The sequence below is a fragment of the Vanellus vanellus genome (genome assembly GCF_965231255.1).
Source record: "Vanellus vanellus genome assembly, chromosome: 2".
Classification (NCBI taxonomy): Eukaryota; Metazoa; Chordata; class Aves; order Charadriiformes; family Charadriidae; genus Vanellus; species Vanellus vanellus.
Window position 1 is genome coordinate 24,670,704 of NC_138906.1, and position 18,630 is coordinate 24,689,333.

At 38.3% G+C, this 18,630-nt stretch overlaps 1 protein-coding gene across 2 annotated transcripts; it reads left to right on the top strand.

Annotated features, from left to right (window-relative positions):
• Window positions 1-1,767: 1,767 nt before the first annotated feature.
• Window positions 1,768-18,630, top strand: DBF4 (DBF4-CDC7 kinase regulatory subunit). 2 transcript variants are annotated; one of them, XM_082479432.1, is made up of 12 exons: window positions 1,768-1,929; window positions 4,380-4,558; window positions 6,464-6,658; window positions 7,843-7,893; window positions 8,422-8,491; window positions 8,637-8,713; window positions 10,205-10,235; window positions 11,078-11,120; window positions 12,926-13,057; window positions 15,575-15,689; window positions 16,024-16,148; window positions 17,434-18,630. In XM_082479432.1, the coding sequence occupies exons 1-12, from the start codon at window positions 1,884-1,886 to the stop codon at window positions 18,497-18,499; spliced, it is 2,130 nt and encodes a 709-aa protein (XP_082335558.1). In that variant the 5' UTR covers window positions 1,768-1,883; the 3' UTR covers window positions 18,500-18,630. The 2 variants fall into 2 exon arrangements, with proteins under 2 accessions (XP_082335558.1, XP_082335559.1); XM_082479433.1 differs by lacking the exon at window positions 1,768-1,929 and having other exon boundaries at window positions 4,530-4,558; window positions 6,570-6,658.

Below are 18,630 nucleotides of genomic sequence, written 5' to 3' on the forward strand. Positions count from 1 at the left end.
GGCTTTATCCCTGGAGAATAAAAGCCTGTGAAGAAACAGAAAAACATATTTCAAGACTATGCTCAAAACTCGCAGAAAAATCAAAGGAAAAAATACTTTAAATTTTCATTAATACATTATGTATAAGGAGCAATAATGTAAATGTTAGTTTTCTACTTGTATACAAGCATCTCTAATTTTTTGAAATTAGAGTAATTTTGCCATGTTTTTTTCTAAATGACAATAAATCATTCAAATCCTTCTGACATGAATTACAGTGTTTATATTTTTTTGTAAACCACATTAAATATTTACTATGTATTACTTTCTGCTGCAACAAAGGCTTTAGAAGCATGTAAATAATCTGTACAAAGATAAATTCCCAGCCTGCGGTCCATAAACTGTAGCACAGCAGAATAATTCATCTAACCCTCCTCTTGCTTCTGTCATTCCTGTGAGAAAATTCAAAGAGGTCTCCTGGTTGAGCCAACAGTCAGCCTACTCGTCATGACTAGGCGCCCTGGCGAGCTCCTCACGCAATAAACAGTGACTAAATAGTTTTAATGCTACTATTAAGTATTAATTCCTTGAACAAGTCCTGCTGCATAGCTGCACGGGCAAAGTTACAGTACGTTAGGGATGTACGTACAGTATCTAAAAATAAGGGGCTTCTATTATTCCCAGTATCTGCAACTAGCCAGGACAGGAGAAAATAATACAAATTAAAACTTCTAAGGACATAAAATCCCCAAATAAAGGCACATCTTTCAAAATGCACATTGTGCATAAGCGCAGTGGTAACTTTATTCGTTTAAGCTTTTGTTTGATCCACAGGAACGCGTTTTGCTATTTTTACGAAGTTTCAAATAAAAGCTAAGAAAGATTAAGCTGCATAAACAAAGAGTCGCCTCTCGGATACTAACAACTACTAATTTTGGGGAGGAGAAATGTCTTTTTTTTTTAATATTTTTTTTTAACTTATTTTATAACACGCCCGACTTTCCAGAACAGCATACATAGCCCGTTTACCAGCAGCCCCCGGGCTGTGCTCTCCGCAAGCGAAGCCTTCCACAGTAGGACCGCGGCGCTGCCTCCGCCGGCCCTCTTCCCCGCTGCTCGTCACAGCCCGGGTGCCCCGGCACTGCCGCCGCCGAGGGCGAAGCCGTGCCCCGAGCCCGGGAACGCCCAGGCCGGGGAAGGGGGAAGCCTTGAGGGGGCGGCAGGCGCTGAACCCCGGTGAAGTGCCCGGCCCGCCGGAGGTCGCTTGAACCCGGCGGAGAGGTGTGTTGCTCCACGGCAGGCCCTCCCTCACCTTACCGGGGCCTGGCAGAGAAGCTCTTCCCCGCGATTCCTGCTGAGGAGGGCGCCCACCGGCCCGCCCCAGCCCTTGAAGTGGGTAAGGGAGGGAAGGAAGGAGGCGGCACCCCTCCCCCCGCCTCCCGCAGTAACGGCCGCCGATCTTGCTGAGGGACTCCTTTCCCTCCCGTCCCCCTTCCTTCGCCGACGGGACCCCGCCGCGCTCCTCCCTCCACCCCCAGCGCTCGGCCCCCGCCCTACCGCCTCTCGGCCCGTCCGTTGGTGGAGCGGGGCCCGCGGCCGGGATCCGGGACGTCCCTGGCAGCGCGGCGCCGCTCGCCGGGAGGAGGAGGAGCGAGGCCCCGCGCGGCCCCGCGCGGCTGGCTGGGCCGGCGGAGGCGGGAAAGCCCGTGAGGCGAGGCGGCCGCGCCGGCTACAGCCGCTGTGGTGGAGAAGGCCGGGAGACTGGGGGACGGTGGGCAGGCTGCGGTGTGAGGGGAGGGCTTGGAGCCGCCGGGGGAAGGAGAGCGTGGCGGCTCTGCCGACCCCTCCCGGCAGGTCTGCCGGCGGGCGGAGAGGAGAGGAGGAGGATGTGATTCCGCGGGAAGATGAAATCGAGCGCTGCGGAGGCCGCCGACAAAGGAGCGCGTCCCCGTAAGTGGCGGGTGGCTGGGGGTGGCCCGGGGGGGAGCTGCCGCGCCCCGGCTCGGCGCTTGAGGAAGGGGGGGTGTTCCCGGCTTTCCCACCGTCAGCGGGGTCGCTTTCGGCCACCTTGGCGCTCGCTGTGAGCCCCCGCAGCGAGCCTGCTGCCGGCTGTGGGCCGCGGCTCTGTCAGGCCGGCGGGTGAGCACGCCCTGGGCCGGCCTTGTCAGGGCTGCCCCGCCGGCACCGCCTTTGCGGGGTTCGGGGGAGTTAAAGGTAAAAGCGTGCAGCTGAAAAGGCGGCTGTGTAACTTGTTCTGTTCTACGAGGTGGTTGCAGTGCAGAGGAGGCAGTCGCTGCGTTGAAACTCGGCAGGCCGCCGCCGGGCAAGCTGCTGCAGCCGGGCGGGTCCGCGCTGGTGCCGGGCGCCGGCGGTGGGCGGCCTCCGCGGCTCTTTAGGCCCGGGCTATGAAAATGCGGTCGCTTCACGGGAGGGACTCTTTACTGTTATTGCCGTACTGCTAACTCGCTTTTTACCCCTAAGAAGTTTCGTATGTATTTTCCAATATTAATTGCAGCATTTAGCGTGTTAATTTTTGAGCTGCCCTGGCCATCACGTGTGTGTGCTGGCTACACCACCATATTTGATCCCTGGTCATAGACAGAATTTCGCTTGCACACCTGTTTATCATCCATCTTTTTTTTTTTTTTTTTTTTTTTTTTAGATTCTAAAGCAGTTATCTAGTTCTTTTGGTCTTCTAGATTCTACAAAGCTGACTGCTGTTCTGCTTCGTTTATGTGTGTTCATAACCATTACTTACAGAATCGTGCAGCGTGAGTGGTGGGTCTGCTCCCTCTCACATCCAAGACCGTTTTCAGGGCGGGAGAGAATACATAACAGAGGGACTGGTTTGCGTGTTGGCTTTTTGTCTCCAGAAGAGGCCTGCTCGCTTCCTGCAGCAGCCCCCATTGTCTGTTTTGAGCTTCTCCAGAAGAGAAGCAACTAGGAGTAAGGTGTCAGTCAGTGAGGAAGAAAGATTGTAAACATAAAAGTAACGACATCCAAGTCTTGGATGATTCTGTCTCTGTCATTGGTTCTAAATAGATTCCTGCGGAGGTAAGTAAGAACAGAGAAGGTATAATTACTTTCACCCCATAATATTATTCTAGTTTCCAGCTATGTTTAGCTACAGGGACTTCATGAATTGCATGCCACTTCTGTGCATTTAAGACCCCTCAAAATACTCCTCTTCCTCATACTTGTACAGCCTCCCCTAGAAGTTGAATCTTAGTATTGACAACATTCTTTGGCAGCAAGCTACACAGGGTTGCCCTGTTGCATAGAGAATCAGTTCCTGTTTTTCATTTTGTGCCTGACTCCCAGTTTTGTTTGGTGCCCCATAACTCTTCTACTGGAATAGGCTGTTTAGCCATTCTCTCTCTGTTCTTGATTTTGTATGTCTCTATTATTTTTCCCCCTAAAACATTCACTTTACAGACTGACAAAGTCTTCATCTACAAGGTCGTTCTTCATTCCTTTGATCATCCTTGTTACTCTTTTGCAGGCTGTATTTAAGATGTAACTGAGTCCTGCATTTATGAAGTTGCATAATAAAATTATTCATTTTATTTTCTGTTTCTTAGCTATTTCTATTTTTTTTCTTTTTGGATTGCTACTCAGTATTGGGCTGATGTTCTTGTAGAACTCTACCACACTCCAAGATTTCCCTTGAGACATGAGGCTTATTTCTCAGCCAGACTGATTTTTCTTTTTTTAATTTGCTGATTTTAAATCAGCCTAACAGTCTAGCCTAACAGGCCTGTGTGGATAGTTCTGTGTTGAGTATCAGGAAAGTTCATCAACAGAATTTAATTGCTGTATGTGGTTTCTTAGGTTTAGAATAAAATTCACTGGGAGAGAAAGAGTGGTCGTAACTAGGATGGTTCTGAACTTTAAGCTTAGTTTTCCTTGCCTCTCAGATGAGTGCTCAAAATTCAGATAAATGGGTCTAGTGGTTTTGGTGTTTCAGTTACTTTTGGCTTTTTTTTGTTGTAATGAGTCAATATGAATCCTTTTCAGGTGAACAAGAGGGAGAGATAGATTCTATTCTAAAATGGTGTGCTTGTGATTATCAGTGACTGTGCAAGTAGCATATGTACTGCAGTACAGAGATAGCAAATACTTGCCAAACTGGGTGAGAAAATTGATAGCACTGTATAGCAACTGAAATAAAAAGTCCATTTTAAGATATGATTTTAAGAAGAAACTTTTAAGGGCTATATGTGGTACTATTATTAATGTCTTGTTTTTGACATGCTTAACATATAGCTATTATTTAAAAGTCCTATATTGCATGGAAGCTTGCCTTGTCCATTTCCATAATTTAGGAATTTTCCTTCTTGAAAAGGAAAAAAACAAACACATTTCATAAAACACAGTCATATTTAAATTCCTTTTTGCAGTAGATGGAATGCAAGCAAAACCAGAAAGGATAAGATCTTCTCTGAAGAATGTGAAAAAAGATACAGGAAAACCAGAGAAACTTAAATATAAGCCACTCACTGGGAAAGTGTTTTACCTCGATATTCCATCAAATGTGATCTCGGAAAAAATAGGAAAGGACCTCAAAGAGCTAGGAGGGGTGAGTTAATGAGCAGAGACCTTTATGATCTGTGCATGTGGAATGCCTTTTCCATGTTCTTAGTGACTGCACTTTAATGTTACTTTATTTTATAAGTGACGGGGGGTTATTTTTTATGTTTGTCTTAATGTTTAATATGAACAATTAGCTTATCAACAAATTATTTTCTGGGGTTTTTTGCTAGAAGCTGCTTTGCTAATTTTAACAGTGTTTCATTGTTAAGGTTTGTTTTCAGTTGATTATTCATTTGCTTAAAATTTTATCCAAATTTAGTAAGTTTCATTGTTATAGGTGATTGTTTTCTTTTTCTGCTGCTCCTGACTACCTTGATGCGTTTACATGTTACAACTAAAGTTGTTCAGCTGAACCTGAAAGAGATTAGAGGAAGTGTTTTGCGTATGCTTACTAAAAGTCAGTAACTTCAGTAAGTTCTTTCTGCACAGAGTATGTTAATAAGTATTTTTAAATACTCTTATTTAAATAATAAATTTTATAAGCACCTTCATACATACTTTTTTTTTTTCCTAATTCTCTCTTCTGTATGGAAGAAACACTGATACAAGCAAGTACAGGATATCATAGTGACACACAAGCAATGCAATTGCTTAGTCCACTTTAAAGTTGAATATTTTAAATTAGTGTAGAGGAATCTTGGCAGTTAAAGTATTGAACACCCTTCAGCCACAGAAGCAAAAGGGATCTGCTTAAATTGCTGGCTGTTTTGAACGTTGCTTTGGCAAAACTTCTTTGACCTTACAGGAGCGCTGAGCAGTTTTATGAAATTGGCGCTTGTAAATCAAGATGCTGCCTGAAATTATTGTAGAGGCAAGGGATAGCGATAACGTGGTTTCAAGTTAAATGTGTCTCTTTATGTCTGGCATTAAATGAGTGCATGCTGTCTTCTGTCTTTCTCCCTACAACAGAATTTTAGGAATTCATGTGTGAAAGGTAAGGTTGCAAATCAAAGACTGAAAAGGAAGTTTTTCTGTTTTATTCTGAGGTGTACATGCCTAAATCTGAGGTGCCCGGCACCCTCAAAATCAACTACCACATATGTTTTGTTGTTACTTGTGTGGAGTGCACTCAAAAGTGCTTCTCTCTGTATGTCGCATTTCTGTAAAAGGTACTTAGAGCAGAATTGGAAGGCACAGTTCAAGCTTGCTGCCCATGCGATTTGTGGTTTCCATACTGATTAGTGGAGAAGATGAAAGTATTTCAAACTCCATAAATTGGCAAGAAGTAACAAGGCAAATAGAGCTGACAATCACACAACTGTTGATAACGAAAGGAGCAAAATGGAAGAAAATGAGTATAGGATAACCACATATTTTGTCTTGCTGAGTATGAAAATATTATGAATCTACTTAAGTCCTACATTTTTGAGAAGTGTTATGAATACTGTAGGTGTGAACCATGATAACTATAGTGAAATTTTAATTTTATGTAACAGGAATTACATATTAGTGTTCAGCTAAACTTAAAGGGATACACTTTGCAAGAAACTGTCAATTCAGAGTTTAGAGTCAGCAGAAAAGTTAGCTAAACCATGAATTTTTTCCGTGAATTATTCTGTTACTTCTCAATGCAGTGTTTGAATTCTTCTGTTTGGAAAAGTACTACATCTAGATAGTTCAAAGAATTATAATAATCGAAACAAAACAAAGTTCTTTTGGTAGAGATTGCAAAATAAGAAATTGAAATTAGAATTTGTGACTGGTAAGATGCTACTACAGGTCAATTGTAATTGTCATCCAGGTCTTTAGAAAATATCTTATTGTTAATTCAATGTTTTTGAACTTAATTATTCTAGAAGTTTTGTCACTTTTCTTTAAAGTATCCAATGTAAAATCGAGTTACTGATTTATTGTCCTGAAATAACTGCTTGCTTTATATCTTTATATTTAGAGAGTGGAGAGTTTTCTTAGTAAAGATATCAGCTATCTGGTGTCTAACAAAAAGGAGGCAAAATTTGCACCAACTCTTGGTCAGATTTCTCCTGTTCCTAACTCAGAATCTGCACGTAATGGAGGCAACAGTTCACCTCATCCTAGCAACCGGAAAGATCAACATGATGGAAGTTCATTTAAGATAGGAGATACAGTAAGTTTCTTAGTAATAATACTACAAATTGGGTAAAACCCATGGGATAGGCTCTTACAATTTTTCTCCTATTTTGTTTCCTAAAGGCGGCAATAGTTCCTTGGTTTTTGTTTTTTTTATGTGGTTTTTTTTTTTTTTTAAGAGGTCAAACATACTTTTAAACTAGTTCAGACTAACTTGTTAGAATTAACTAAATAATTAAATAAAGTTTCAAAAACTAATTACAAAAGCAGCCTTTCTTCAAATAAGCAGACTACACTAAAATCTGTTCTAATATAGTATGCCTGACTTGTAATTGAACATTGTTATGTTTGACAGTTGGATCAATATGGATAGGCTTGCGATGGCATCCAATAGTTCCTGTGTCTTTAGCAACACAGCCTATTAACATCTGGCTGCTGTGCTGTTATTAATGCAGATATCTACGGAAGCACCTTTTAATAGTAGCTCAAGGAAATAACTAAAATCAAACGTTATGAATATTAAGTTTTCCTGTGCTCTTTTTTAGAGGGTCACGTTAATTGCAACAGTATCTGAATTCGTGCAGGTTTATGTGACATTTCTAACATGGGCAAGTCTTGCATCCTTTCAAAATACGGCTGGAAACAATTAGCTGTACTGTATACATGGTACTTATGTAGAAACATGACTGCAGTCGGTGGGCTGGTCTTTGCATTGCATAAGTGAGATCATCTCATTTTACAGATAACCTGCATAGGTAAAGGCATGCTCATTATGAACGAACAGCATACAGTACAAAAGGAGATGCACTGGTGATAGAAAAGATGGGGATAAGATGGAGGGTATGATTATATTCATGACTTTTAGCTTAATTTGGCACAAGTCCAGCTGATGAAACCTCATTTTTTGGTGTGTACTACTGGCTGCTTATTATCACTATCTTTGTTGTTCCAACATGAGCATTACTTTAGCCATGCAGTGACCTGCTTTGGCTGAAAACAACTATTGGTTGGGGTTTTGTTTCTTTTCCTCCTCAAACTGTATCAACCCTAACCTTGTGGGGAAAATGCAAATTAATGAAAAATACCAGTACAGTAAAGAAAAGATGACTATCAGAGCTAAAATACGCATTTGTTAGCAACAGTATAAATTGTCTTACATTTTGGTTTTGTTTTTTTAAATGAGTTCTAACTTGCTACAAATGTGTTTCTGTTTTAATATAGGTACGTATGAGCAGAGGAAAATCCTTAGTTGAAAAAGCAATCAAAGAGCAGGTAAGCCAATTAATCGATGAATTTGTACTTGAGAAACTTCGGTTTTCCTCTTCTAGAAAACAAGCAGTAATAAGAGTGATCTTAAGAGAGAATTCCCCCATGGAACGCTCAGGCAGAAGCCAAGGGATTGTCTTAAGTAAAACCGTCCGGTCATGCTTTCTGCCTGAACAATTGAAAGTCTGTAGAGGCTTATGACCAGTATTATAATTTATCAGGATCGCTAATGTAGCTAGCATTTGAGAGGTGCTCGTGAAGTAAATGTATAAATTCACTGTCTTTAAATCTTAGTTACTATAAAATGTGACAATAGAGAACAATTTTGGCTTTATGAAAGGCTAATTGATGGTGAAGTGCTGTGACACAGGGATGGAAAAATCAGTTGAGGAGAGCGATAAGTATTTTGGCAAGAAGCAAAGCATCTGCGCTTTGATCTCAGCTTTCATATTACATGTTTTAACATGTTTGTACTTATTTTACATAATCTACCATATATTGCTTAAAATTATTAATATACTTTATTGTTTGCAGGACTTAATCCCCTCTGGTAGTATACTATCCAATGCTTTGAGTTGGGGAGTGAAGATACTTCATATTGATGGTAAGTATTTTTGTTTGATGAAGCCTAACCTGCACTTATAACATTCATTTATTCTTTTGATGAATTCAAAATATTAAAAATGACAAATTACTTCAAACATACAAAAATAAATTTAGCTGAGTATAATTCTCCCTCTCTTTGCCAGATGTTAAGAATTACATTGAACAAAAGAAAAAGGAGCTCTACCTAATCAAAAGAGCAGGCAGTTCTTTTAAAGATGGGGTAAGTGGCTCTTTGCCATTTGTGAAAATGCTTTGTTAACTGAGAAAACACAGGTGTACTAAATACTACCTACTGTGAAGCTTATAGATTTTATGTTTATAGTCTTGCTTATGTTGAGTTTTTCACAGAGAAGTATGTTTTATGAATTGATTTAAAAACCATCTTTGAAAAATAGAAAATATTAGCTATACATTTCAGCACTATTAAAAAATAAATTCTATAGGAGCATTGATTAAATAACGTGTAGACTTTTGCTCTTGCAAAGGGTATCTAAGAATCCCAAATACTGAACTGTCTGAAATGTCCATTCTACCTGCCTCAAAAATAAAAAAAAAAAACCATAGCTTGGTTTTAGTATAATATAGACTGTGGTTAAGTTGCCTTGTATAATTTTCCCTATGACACAATGATTAGAAACCCTGTCCTTTTGATGGACTATTTTGAAGAATCACAGTTATGTTTCCTGAAGAATCTGTCAGTTGCTCAACTCTGCATCGTTTACTTCCTAGTCTTTTAAAGAACTAGCATAATGCATCTTTGAGCTATTCTGCCATTGATGTCCAGTTGACATGTGAAAATCCCAATTTCTCCATATGTTAGCATATGATATAGTGAAACACTGAAACTGTTTTAGCTGCTTGTGCGCTCCTTCTGCAGTTGGTCTGAAATTTAAATGTGAAGTTGTACAATTATCTAGTCTAGGCAGGGGTCGTAAGTAAATGGAAACTTACTATCTAGTGTATGTTATGTGTTTTTGGAATGCAATATTGGCTAATTATTGAGGCCACATGAAATCCTCTGCTAAATCATCAGTGAATCGCTGTTCATGGATAGCAGGGTGGGTTGTGGTTTTTTTTGCAAGTAGTATAAAGTGTGAGTTTGTACCTTTACCAGAATCAGTTACAGCTAAAAGCTGATGTTTGAATGTAGACTTTATTCTTTTCTGAAGACAAAATACATTTAGTCTTCATTGCTAAAAACATAACAAAGCAACCCGTGTAAATCCATTCAAATGAGAAGAATTGTTTTAATTGGAGAATGTTGCTATCTGAAGTTTCTGGTGGCATTTTACAGCTCGTAGTTAATTCACATTTATAAAGTATTGTAAAAATGTTGTCCATATTTAAGAATCAACTTTCAACCATGGCAAGGGATTTTGGGGTGAGGAGAGAGAGAAAGTGAGTAAATTTACCTGTGTGGGAGTTTTGCTTGGTTTTGGTTTTAGAAAAAATAAATTGAAACATCTCAAGGAGAACACTTCTTTTGCAGTGTAGAAATAAATATTTCTTTGTGAAACATGTCACCATATTTCTGAAGTACTAATGAGCTTAGTTTCCTGCAGAATTTATCATGACTGTGTATGAAGTCATGATTAACAGAGGGAGAGCCTCATCACTTAAAATTAGCTACAGCCAAATATTTAATAAAATGCAGAATAATATTCATAGGGATTTTACACCTTCTCTCTCTTTTTTTTTTTTTTTTCAATAGGGAAAACAAGTTACTGCTCCAAAGTCAAGAAGTAAGTATTTCAATATTTGTAGAGATTTTTGTTTTCCCTTATGTTATGAATGCTTAAAAATGTACTACAGTTCTCATCTGGTCAGGTGTGCTGCTGTATCACCTCCCTTGACCAGCAGGGAGGTGATTCTGCCCCTGTACTCTGCTTTGGTGAGACCCCACCTGGAGTACTGCGTCCAGCTCTGGAGTCTTCAGCACAAGAGTCATGAGGACCTGTTGGAGCAGGTCCAGAGGAGGGCCACAAAGATTATCAGAGGGGTGGAGCACCTCTCCTATGAAGACAGGCGGAGAGAGTTGGGGTTGTTCAGCCTGGAGAAGAGAAGGCTCTGGGGAGACGTTATTGCAGCCTTTCAGTATCTGAAAGGGGCCCACACGAAGACTGGAGAAGGACTTTTTACAAGGTGTAATGATAGGGTGAAGGGTAATGGCTTCAAACTGGAAGAGGGGAGTTTTAAAATAGATATCACAAAGAGATTCTTTACTGTGAAGGTGGTGAGGCACTGGAACGGGTTGCCCAAAGAAGTTGTGGGTGGCCCATCCCTGGGAGTGTTGAAGGCCAGATTGGATGGGGCTTTGAGCAACCTGGTCTAGTGGGAGATGTTCCTGCCTATGGCAGGGGGGTTGGAACTAGATGATCTTCAAGGTCCCTTCCAACCTAAACCATTCTATGATTCTGTGTCAAAGAAAAGCATGTAATAAAACTTCATGGAAATCAGGAGTTTGTCAAGACACGTATATAGTGAGTTCTAAAGTAATGTCTGCTTATTTATTCGCCTGCTGGAGTAACTTTCTGAATGAAGAAGAGTATTTCTCTCTTAATTTCCTTTTCTCCCCCTTGAGCAGGTAGACTGAAAAATCCATTTGTGAAGGTGGAAGACAGAAGTCGGTAAGTGTTCTCTTCATGTATTCAATAATGTAGTTCTCTACCTGAGTAATTCAGAAACATTTATTATGCCTTGAGGAAGCGTCCTTTGGATTTCGATTTCCTTTGACTTCCTGACTTTAGATGCCAGGCATACTGTCCTCTTATAATAAGATGCAAAAATTTCATCTCTGTGTGCTCTGGGTAGGTATCTGTGTTTAGCCAGTGAATGAGATGGAGCAGGTAGTATAGTAGGGAATATTTGCAATAGGTAATGGAAGTGGAAAGCTAATATTGTAGCTCCAGTTTATATTGGGTTCTTTGGGTCACTTACTGCCAAGGGCCATGTGAATGACAAAGAAACCTGGTAGCTTTGGACCTTGACATCTTTTCTTAGATCCAAATCCCATAGCCCCAAAAGGCCAGTAAAACTTCGTATACTAAATTCCAGTCCTGTAGTCCCAACTCAATAATATTAATCTCCTGCAGAGACTGTTTAGATGTAAGGAAAGGAAAGTTGTTAGAATTAAAATCATCCCTTGAAATTAGGTTTTAGTTTCCTGTTCAAACAGTTCTTTTTAAAAGGAAAAAACAAAGCTATTAATCTGATTTTAATATCCAGAGTAGTAAGAAACCTGATATTTTCAGCCTTCAAAATTTTCACATCTTTCTGGTCCTGTAATTGATCAGACCTGGTTCTGTAGGGAAATACCAGTCTGCCAGAAGTTGAGAGAACAATGACTTATAAAAAAGTGCAGTTCTGCACAGCATGTTTTGCACTTTTATATTCTTAGCTAACTTCTGCTGTATGATGATGTTTATAAGCTCCAAAGTCTTTGACCTGATTTCTTTGACACTTTCCTGAATTAAAAAAAGAGATCTAAACCTCATCTTACATCGTGAGGTGGTGTAATAGGTATGAGGGATGTGAGGATAGTGGGGAAAATTGGACAAACACAGTTATAAGTACAAGAAATTTGTATATAACGATGTGTGAATTTGACTTCTAGAGGTAGCTGTGTACCAAACACCTGAAACACTCTTGAATATTTATGTAACATAAACAATGTTTATGCGACATTTATTTTTAAATGTTTATGCAACATAAGTAACAGTTCAGAAGTACAACAAGATGCTTAGCTGTCCCTATTATGTTTTCCAGACTTGCTCTTTTTCTTCTGCCTGGGCAGTTTATAATAATAATGTGGGGAAAAAAATGAGACTGAGCTTTGGCATCAGCATTTCAGTCCAGTGACTCAGTATGTGAACTTTTAGCACGGACTATTTTAAATGTTTTTAATATATTCAGAGCAATGGTACAGTTACTAGTTCTGATATCTTTCTGAGTACAATGCTGTACAGGAAAACTATCTTTCTGGAAAATTAAAAGGTTAGTTTTTATATTTTGAATGGTGAAATGACTAAAATTTGTCAAAAAGGAAGAAAATGATAACATGTAAAAAAAATATAATGCATTGGATGTTAGAAACTGCTATAGCTACTTCTCAGGAACACAGATGCACCATCATCCAAATTGTTCTTAATTTCATTGGTTACTCAATTCTCAACAATAAATAGGCATGAAAGCCATACCTGTAGGAATGTGTAAAACAGCTGAGGAAACTCAAAGCAAATCTATTTTGAGAAAGCATCAATTTATATGAAGGAAGGAGTGACTTATTCTAGGGTATTTTTCTGCTTAGCATTCTGTGTACGTTATGTGTGAAAGTGAAACACTTTTTCCAAGATATTTGACCTGATTGTAGTTTGTGCTTAAACTCATTTTCCCATTTCTGATGGTTCTAATGCACTTGTTTTGTCTAATACAGCTACTACCGACCGTTTTATCTGCAGTTACCCAGTTTTCCAGTACTGAACTACTGTGTTCCAAAACCTTATAGCCCATTTGAGGTGGATAAGAAGCATTCTTCTGGTCAAAAGCAAACTCAGTCTAAACAAAGGTTTGTTGAAAACTTGTTATTGAGGTGTCGGTAGAGGAGAAGGCGGTTCTCTAAAATAATTCTAAAGTAATTGTTTTCTAAAATAATTGCTTCTAATTTTCTGTGATACTTAATACTAATATCCATGTCAGTTGATGTATTTGCTGCACTGTGTTGATGTCTGTCTGTCTGTCTGTACCCTCTTTCTCCTGTCTTTAGTCCTTTTTTTGGACATACAGATGCATACATCAAAAAATGTGGCCTTCTTCTGTCACTGTGGGTCAGCATAAGATTTTTTCTTTCCTTTCTGCCACTGGTTTCTTCTTTGTCCTCATCTTGGATGCCATCCAGTAAGTATTCTACAGGATGTGGACTTGTTAAGACTTCTTTTGGTATTTGTCAGTATAATGCTAAAGTAGGCAGCTAAAATTTTTTAAAACAGTGATACTCAGTCACAGTGCAAAATCATTGTTGTTAAAGAGTGGACATTGTTGATAAAGTCTTATTTATAGAAATTAGACTGCCAGTACTGCTTCAACTCTTCAGAGATGAAAAGTGGATGCCAACTGCCCAGTAGAATTGCAGTTGGTCTCGCAGCAAGCGTTATATGATACATTTTGGCATTTAGGCTCTATTTGAGCATTCCAGATGCAGTTGGGACTTTTTATGATTTGAAACTATTTAGGAGTTTTAATTATCTGGTTTTTTTTGACCAACCAAGCTATTTTGAATTTCTTGTACCAAGCATATCTGGAGTATTAATGATTCTTTCATTTGCTTCTAAAAGTGTTTCACCTGAGAGACTAAAGGTATTTGGGTGAAAGGTAGCTTTGCTATATGTAGAACTTTCTGTATCTAGTAACTTTTGCTGGTTTTCAGTCTAAGACTTATTTAGGTTTGATACTTGGTTTCTTTATAAAATAGCTTCTCCACTGTTTGGGTTCTGTCTAGTCTTCGCCATTGGGATATCATTGTAGGTTTTCAGCTGAGGTTGCCATGATGAATTTTATTTTTTTATTTTTTAATTGCAATGAATGTAGCAGTATGAAAAGGCAAAACAATTATAATAAAGTGGTAACTCTTGCAACAATAAGACAATTTCTAATGCTGTCTCTTCAGAGGGGGTTAGGAAGGCCTATTCTTTAAAGGAAAAGAAGCAATATTCTTTTCCTTTATATGTATTAAGGAATATGATACATCAAAAATTTCAGGAATTATGTTTGAATGAATATTCCTGTTTAATGTTTCAGGTTGGCACCCACCAAAGAGGTACTTAGGTGGGAGATTATTTCATACTCAGCAGGTAGATGTGGGGAATGTCAGTTTCAGGAGAGAGAAAGGGGGAGTGTGTGCTTGTTGAAACTAAGCTGTCTATTCTACTTGCTTCTGCATCAGGCAAGACCTGCAGACATTATTCAATCTTAATAAATGCTATTGCTAATATCCTGCTTTACTGATTCTCTGATTTCTCCAGTTCTGAAGAGGGAAGGTAAAAAGGCTAGTGTAATAGTAAGAGTACAGTTAGGTGGAGCCTGTCCTGTGGTACCCAGCAAATGTTACCAATTTAGACTTGTGTACACTTATGCTGAACAATATGTTGCTATGCTTTGTAAGTTAAAGATTTTTTTCAGGACAGGTTTTTTTGGTGTAAATTCCTGAGTGTACATCTGTGCAGATATTTGGTAAAGTCTGTCAGAGTGATTTTTGGCTAGACAGGGAGATGGCACTATTTACTCTGAAGTAAAAGGGAAGTAGAGGTTGATGGTTTTGCTTTATTGCTAGCATATCATCCTTAGGTGGTTTAATAGTGAATTGCAGCAAACTAGCTCTCCCCAGATGAGGACTCTGAAGGTCATGGAGCAGCTATTGAAAACCTCTTTTTATTTTAATCTCCAGGAAGAATTTGAGGTTCATTTCCTTGCATTTCCACTTAGCCTGTACCTAGAAAAACAGGACAAAATGGCATTTGGTCAGCACATTCAAAAGATATGTATAACCAAAAAATTCGACTGTTCATTACTTCTACTAAAGAATGAGAGTTCATTTGTTTAGACCAAGTGTTTTTGCTGTATGTTTTCTTGGCATCAAAAATACTGACAGTCGATGAGATGTTAGACTTTTTATTCTAGTTTTGATTTTTATCAAACCTTTTATTTTATCAGCTATGTAAAGAGATTTCAATATGACCTTTGATTTGTCAAGTGAGATTTTTTTTGTTTGGTGATTTTGCATTGTTTATTCTGAGTCAGTGGTAGTAGTACATCTGTACTAACCTGGATGCTTTATGCTTACATATGGTTCCACTGGTTCTGCCTGTCTTGTTGCAGTAAATCTTTTTTTTAATTAATGCATAATTTTTCTCTTTGTCTTTCCTAAGCATTAACTAACGTAATGTAAATAGTTTGAGGGGAAATAGAGAGGTAGTGTGGGGTGTTTTTTTTTTTCAATTAGGGGAATAGGAATGAACATACTGTGAGAGGAAAGTATAAAGCTCAGCTCCATATTTGAGACTCATTAATATATCTTTTCTGTTAACAGAAACAAAATAAATAGTGACAAGGACTGTGGAACTCCTGTTCAGCTCCCTCAGAAGGACAAAAAAAAGAGAGGATATTGTGAATGTTGTGGGAAGAAATATGAAGATCTGCAAACAGTATGTGAAATGTCAAATATATGCTTTGATACAGTCATAGCTCTTAAGTGTGGTATTAACAATGGTTTCTACTTGCTAGTTTAATTCATTTTTTGTCTTAAAATATTTCTGAATATATTTCCTAAAAAGCAGCAAGTGGGTATTTTTTTCCCTTGTAGGTTTTAATCATTGATTGCTGCCTCTATGTGTGGTAGCTGAAGACACTAATAGTTTGTGTCTCAGAGACACTGGTAATAAATTAATGATATTTACTTACTGCTCCATATCATACTGTTGACTTGTATATTCGTGGTTGTAGTATTAAATTTGTTTCATGTTTTGTCTTTAATTCCAGCATCTTGAAAGTGAACAGCACCGAAATTTTGCACAAAGCACACAATATCAAGTTGTTGATGATATAATCTCAAAGTTTGTTTATGAGTTTGTTGAATACAAAGACGATGCAAAAAAAATAAAAAGGTAAGTTATCTTTTTACCTAAATTTTAAAGTCTATGTGAGCTAAGACATTGAACATTAAGATAGCTAGTTCTGAAATTCTGAATCTGGTACAGAATAAATTCATATTTTTCAGTCTGAAATAAATCACTGAAATTTGCAATGTTGTACCTGGAAAATCAGTTCTATAAAGCAGAAATTAGGGAAAAAAAAACAAAAAAAAACCAAACAAAAAAACCCAAACAAACAAACAAAAAAACAAACAAACAAACAAACCAAACCTGAAAGTGCAGATGGCATCACAGGAAAATGAGACTGAAAGGAGTTGCCAAAACTTGTCCTACCTATCCTTCAGCTTAAGAAAAGCAAGATCTACTGTACTAAAACATTGCTGACAGAAGGACAGCAATGTCTGGACATCGTGCTCTGAAAACGTTCTGATATTCTTAGTAGCCTAAGAACAGCAAATTATATCATCCTCGGTCAATCTGATCTCCTTACCAATGGACGAACTTTTCCTAGTCTAATCTAGATTTGCCTATCTGTACTCTAAACCTTTTAGCTTCTGTCCTGCCTGTGCTGGACAAAGAAAGCAGTTTTTCCTTTCTTCTCCATAGCTTAAAAGCTTAAATGGGGGAGAAGGACTTGTTTCACGTCTTGGACTGTAGGCACCGCTGTCTTCATTACTTAGAACAGTAATTCAATTCAAGATTGCTGTGATTTGTTTGCAAATGAGTCAGGATATAAGGAATAACTTTCTCATTTCTTTAAAAAAAAAATTGAATAAATAAAGATATTCTTAGTGAAATCAAAGGAAATGCAAATAGAGGCAAACAACTGATACTCTAATGAAGGCAAGCCTTTATTCCTTTTGTGGTTTAAAAATACTGAGTGGTTAGGTTTGAAATACTAAGTCAAGAAAAGCATATATAATTATGCTAATTTGGTGTGTATATATGATAGAGTATTTGTAAGTATTTATAGTCATTATGTTATGTTCATTAGCTTCTTTTGTTCTTAATACCACTGTTATTTGAGATTTACTGAAATACTAGACTGCTTACTTCATGTATTTTTAAAACAATTTTGTGAGCTGTAGAAATCAATAAGAAAACATCAAATTCAAATATAAGGCACTCTTTTCATGTAGAAATAGTGTGTTGCTACCTTAAATATACTTCCTTTAAATGTAAAACCAAAAATTACTTTGTCAGTTCAGTTGCTTTTCTAGAATCAGTTGCATATGGAGTTATGTTACCCATGTTTCTTTCAAGTGTTTGTTAATAATTTCAAACAATTTCATTGTAGGACAAAATGTAGTACAGGATATTTTTCTCCTATTATTGGAAAGATAACTAGACCAGATGAGCTGAAGGAACGACTGAAAAAGCAACGCCTTTCACTGAAAAGTTATTTGTGGAAGGATACGACAATGCGGGCACTCAAACTGGATCGTCACCCTGCAGAAGTACAACCAAATTCTGTACCAATACCTACTCCTGTTTCTGGATCTGCGTGTTCAGTTCTTCATTGTCACCTCTCACAACCTTCAGAACTAAAAAGTCATTTCAGAAGTAATGATGAAAATGTTAAAACTGATTGCTCCTGTGCTGCAAACTTAAGAGAGACTGTTGTATCATCAAATTTCATACAACCACCCCCTCAGAAAGGTGACAAAGCCTACGTGGAGAACTTGTCTCAAGCTTATGAGCCATTCAGTAAAGAAATATTGGAACCAGAAGTAAAGAAAAAGAATATAGAGTGTTTTCAGGAAGGCACATATACTTTATATTCTCATACAGAGGTTACAGACTTTAGTGAAAAAGACAAAAACCTATCACAGCCAAAACGAAAATTAAATAATGCAGTAGTTCTACCAGCAAAGTGTTTGAAAAAAACAGATGCCAATCCTACGTTTGTCACGAAACATCGTGATTTATGTGATAATGATCAACAGATGCAGCACAATGTTGTTCTGGAGGCTGAGGTATCTGATATTGCTGTAAACAAAGAACTTAACAAATTGGCTGCCAGCGCTGCACACAGTTCACCGTCTGGAAAGCTGTGCAGAAAAGTGAAGCTTTACTTGGGAAGAAATAAAAGAGAAACCCAGAAACAGAATATGGAGTTATGTGTAAAGTATACAGATGGACTGTCAGTTCCTGAAGAGAAGAGAAGTTCTTGTAGCTCACCAGTGCAGGCCCTACTGGAATTATTTCAGACAAGTGAGATAAACTCAGAATTTGCAGGTTTTTCGGGTTACACTGAGAACAAATGTTCAACTAGCATAAAAGATATATGGGAAGGGCAGAATACAAATGTTATATGGTCATTATTTTCCTCTTCATCCTCATCCCCATTTGTTGGATTTTAATGCTGCTTTATTTAATGTAATGATTTTCAAATAAACTTGCAAATTTAAGATTTTATTCATGGAAACTTTAATTGCTGTATTTTATGTACAGATGGTTTTCAAGTTTTCTAATGCAAAAACTTCTGTATATG

Bases quoted from the DNA above. Each gene is read 5' to 3' on its own strand.
- DBF4 (XM_082479432.1), top strand. From the start codon at position 1,884: ATGAAATCGAGCGCTGCGGAGGCCGCCGACAAAGGAGCGCGTCCCC. The intron at 4,559-6,463 runs GTGAGTTAATGA...CTTTATATTTAG, and splicing joins ACCTCAAAGAGCTAGGAGGG to AGAGTGGAGAGTTTTCTTAG. The intron at 8,492-8,636 runs GTAAGTATTTTT...TCTCTTTGCCAG, and splicing joins GAAGATACTTCATATTGATG to ATGTTAAGAATTACATTGAA.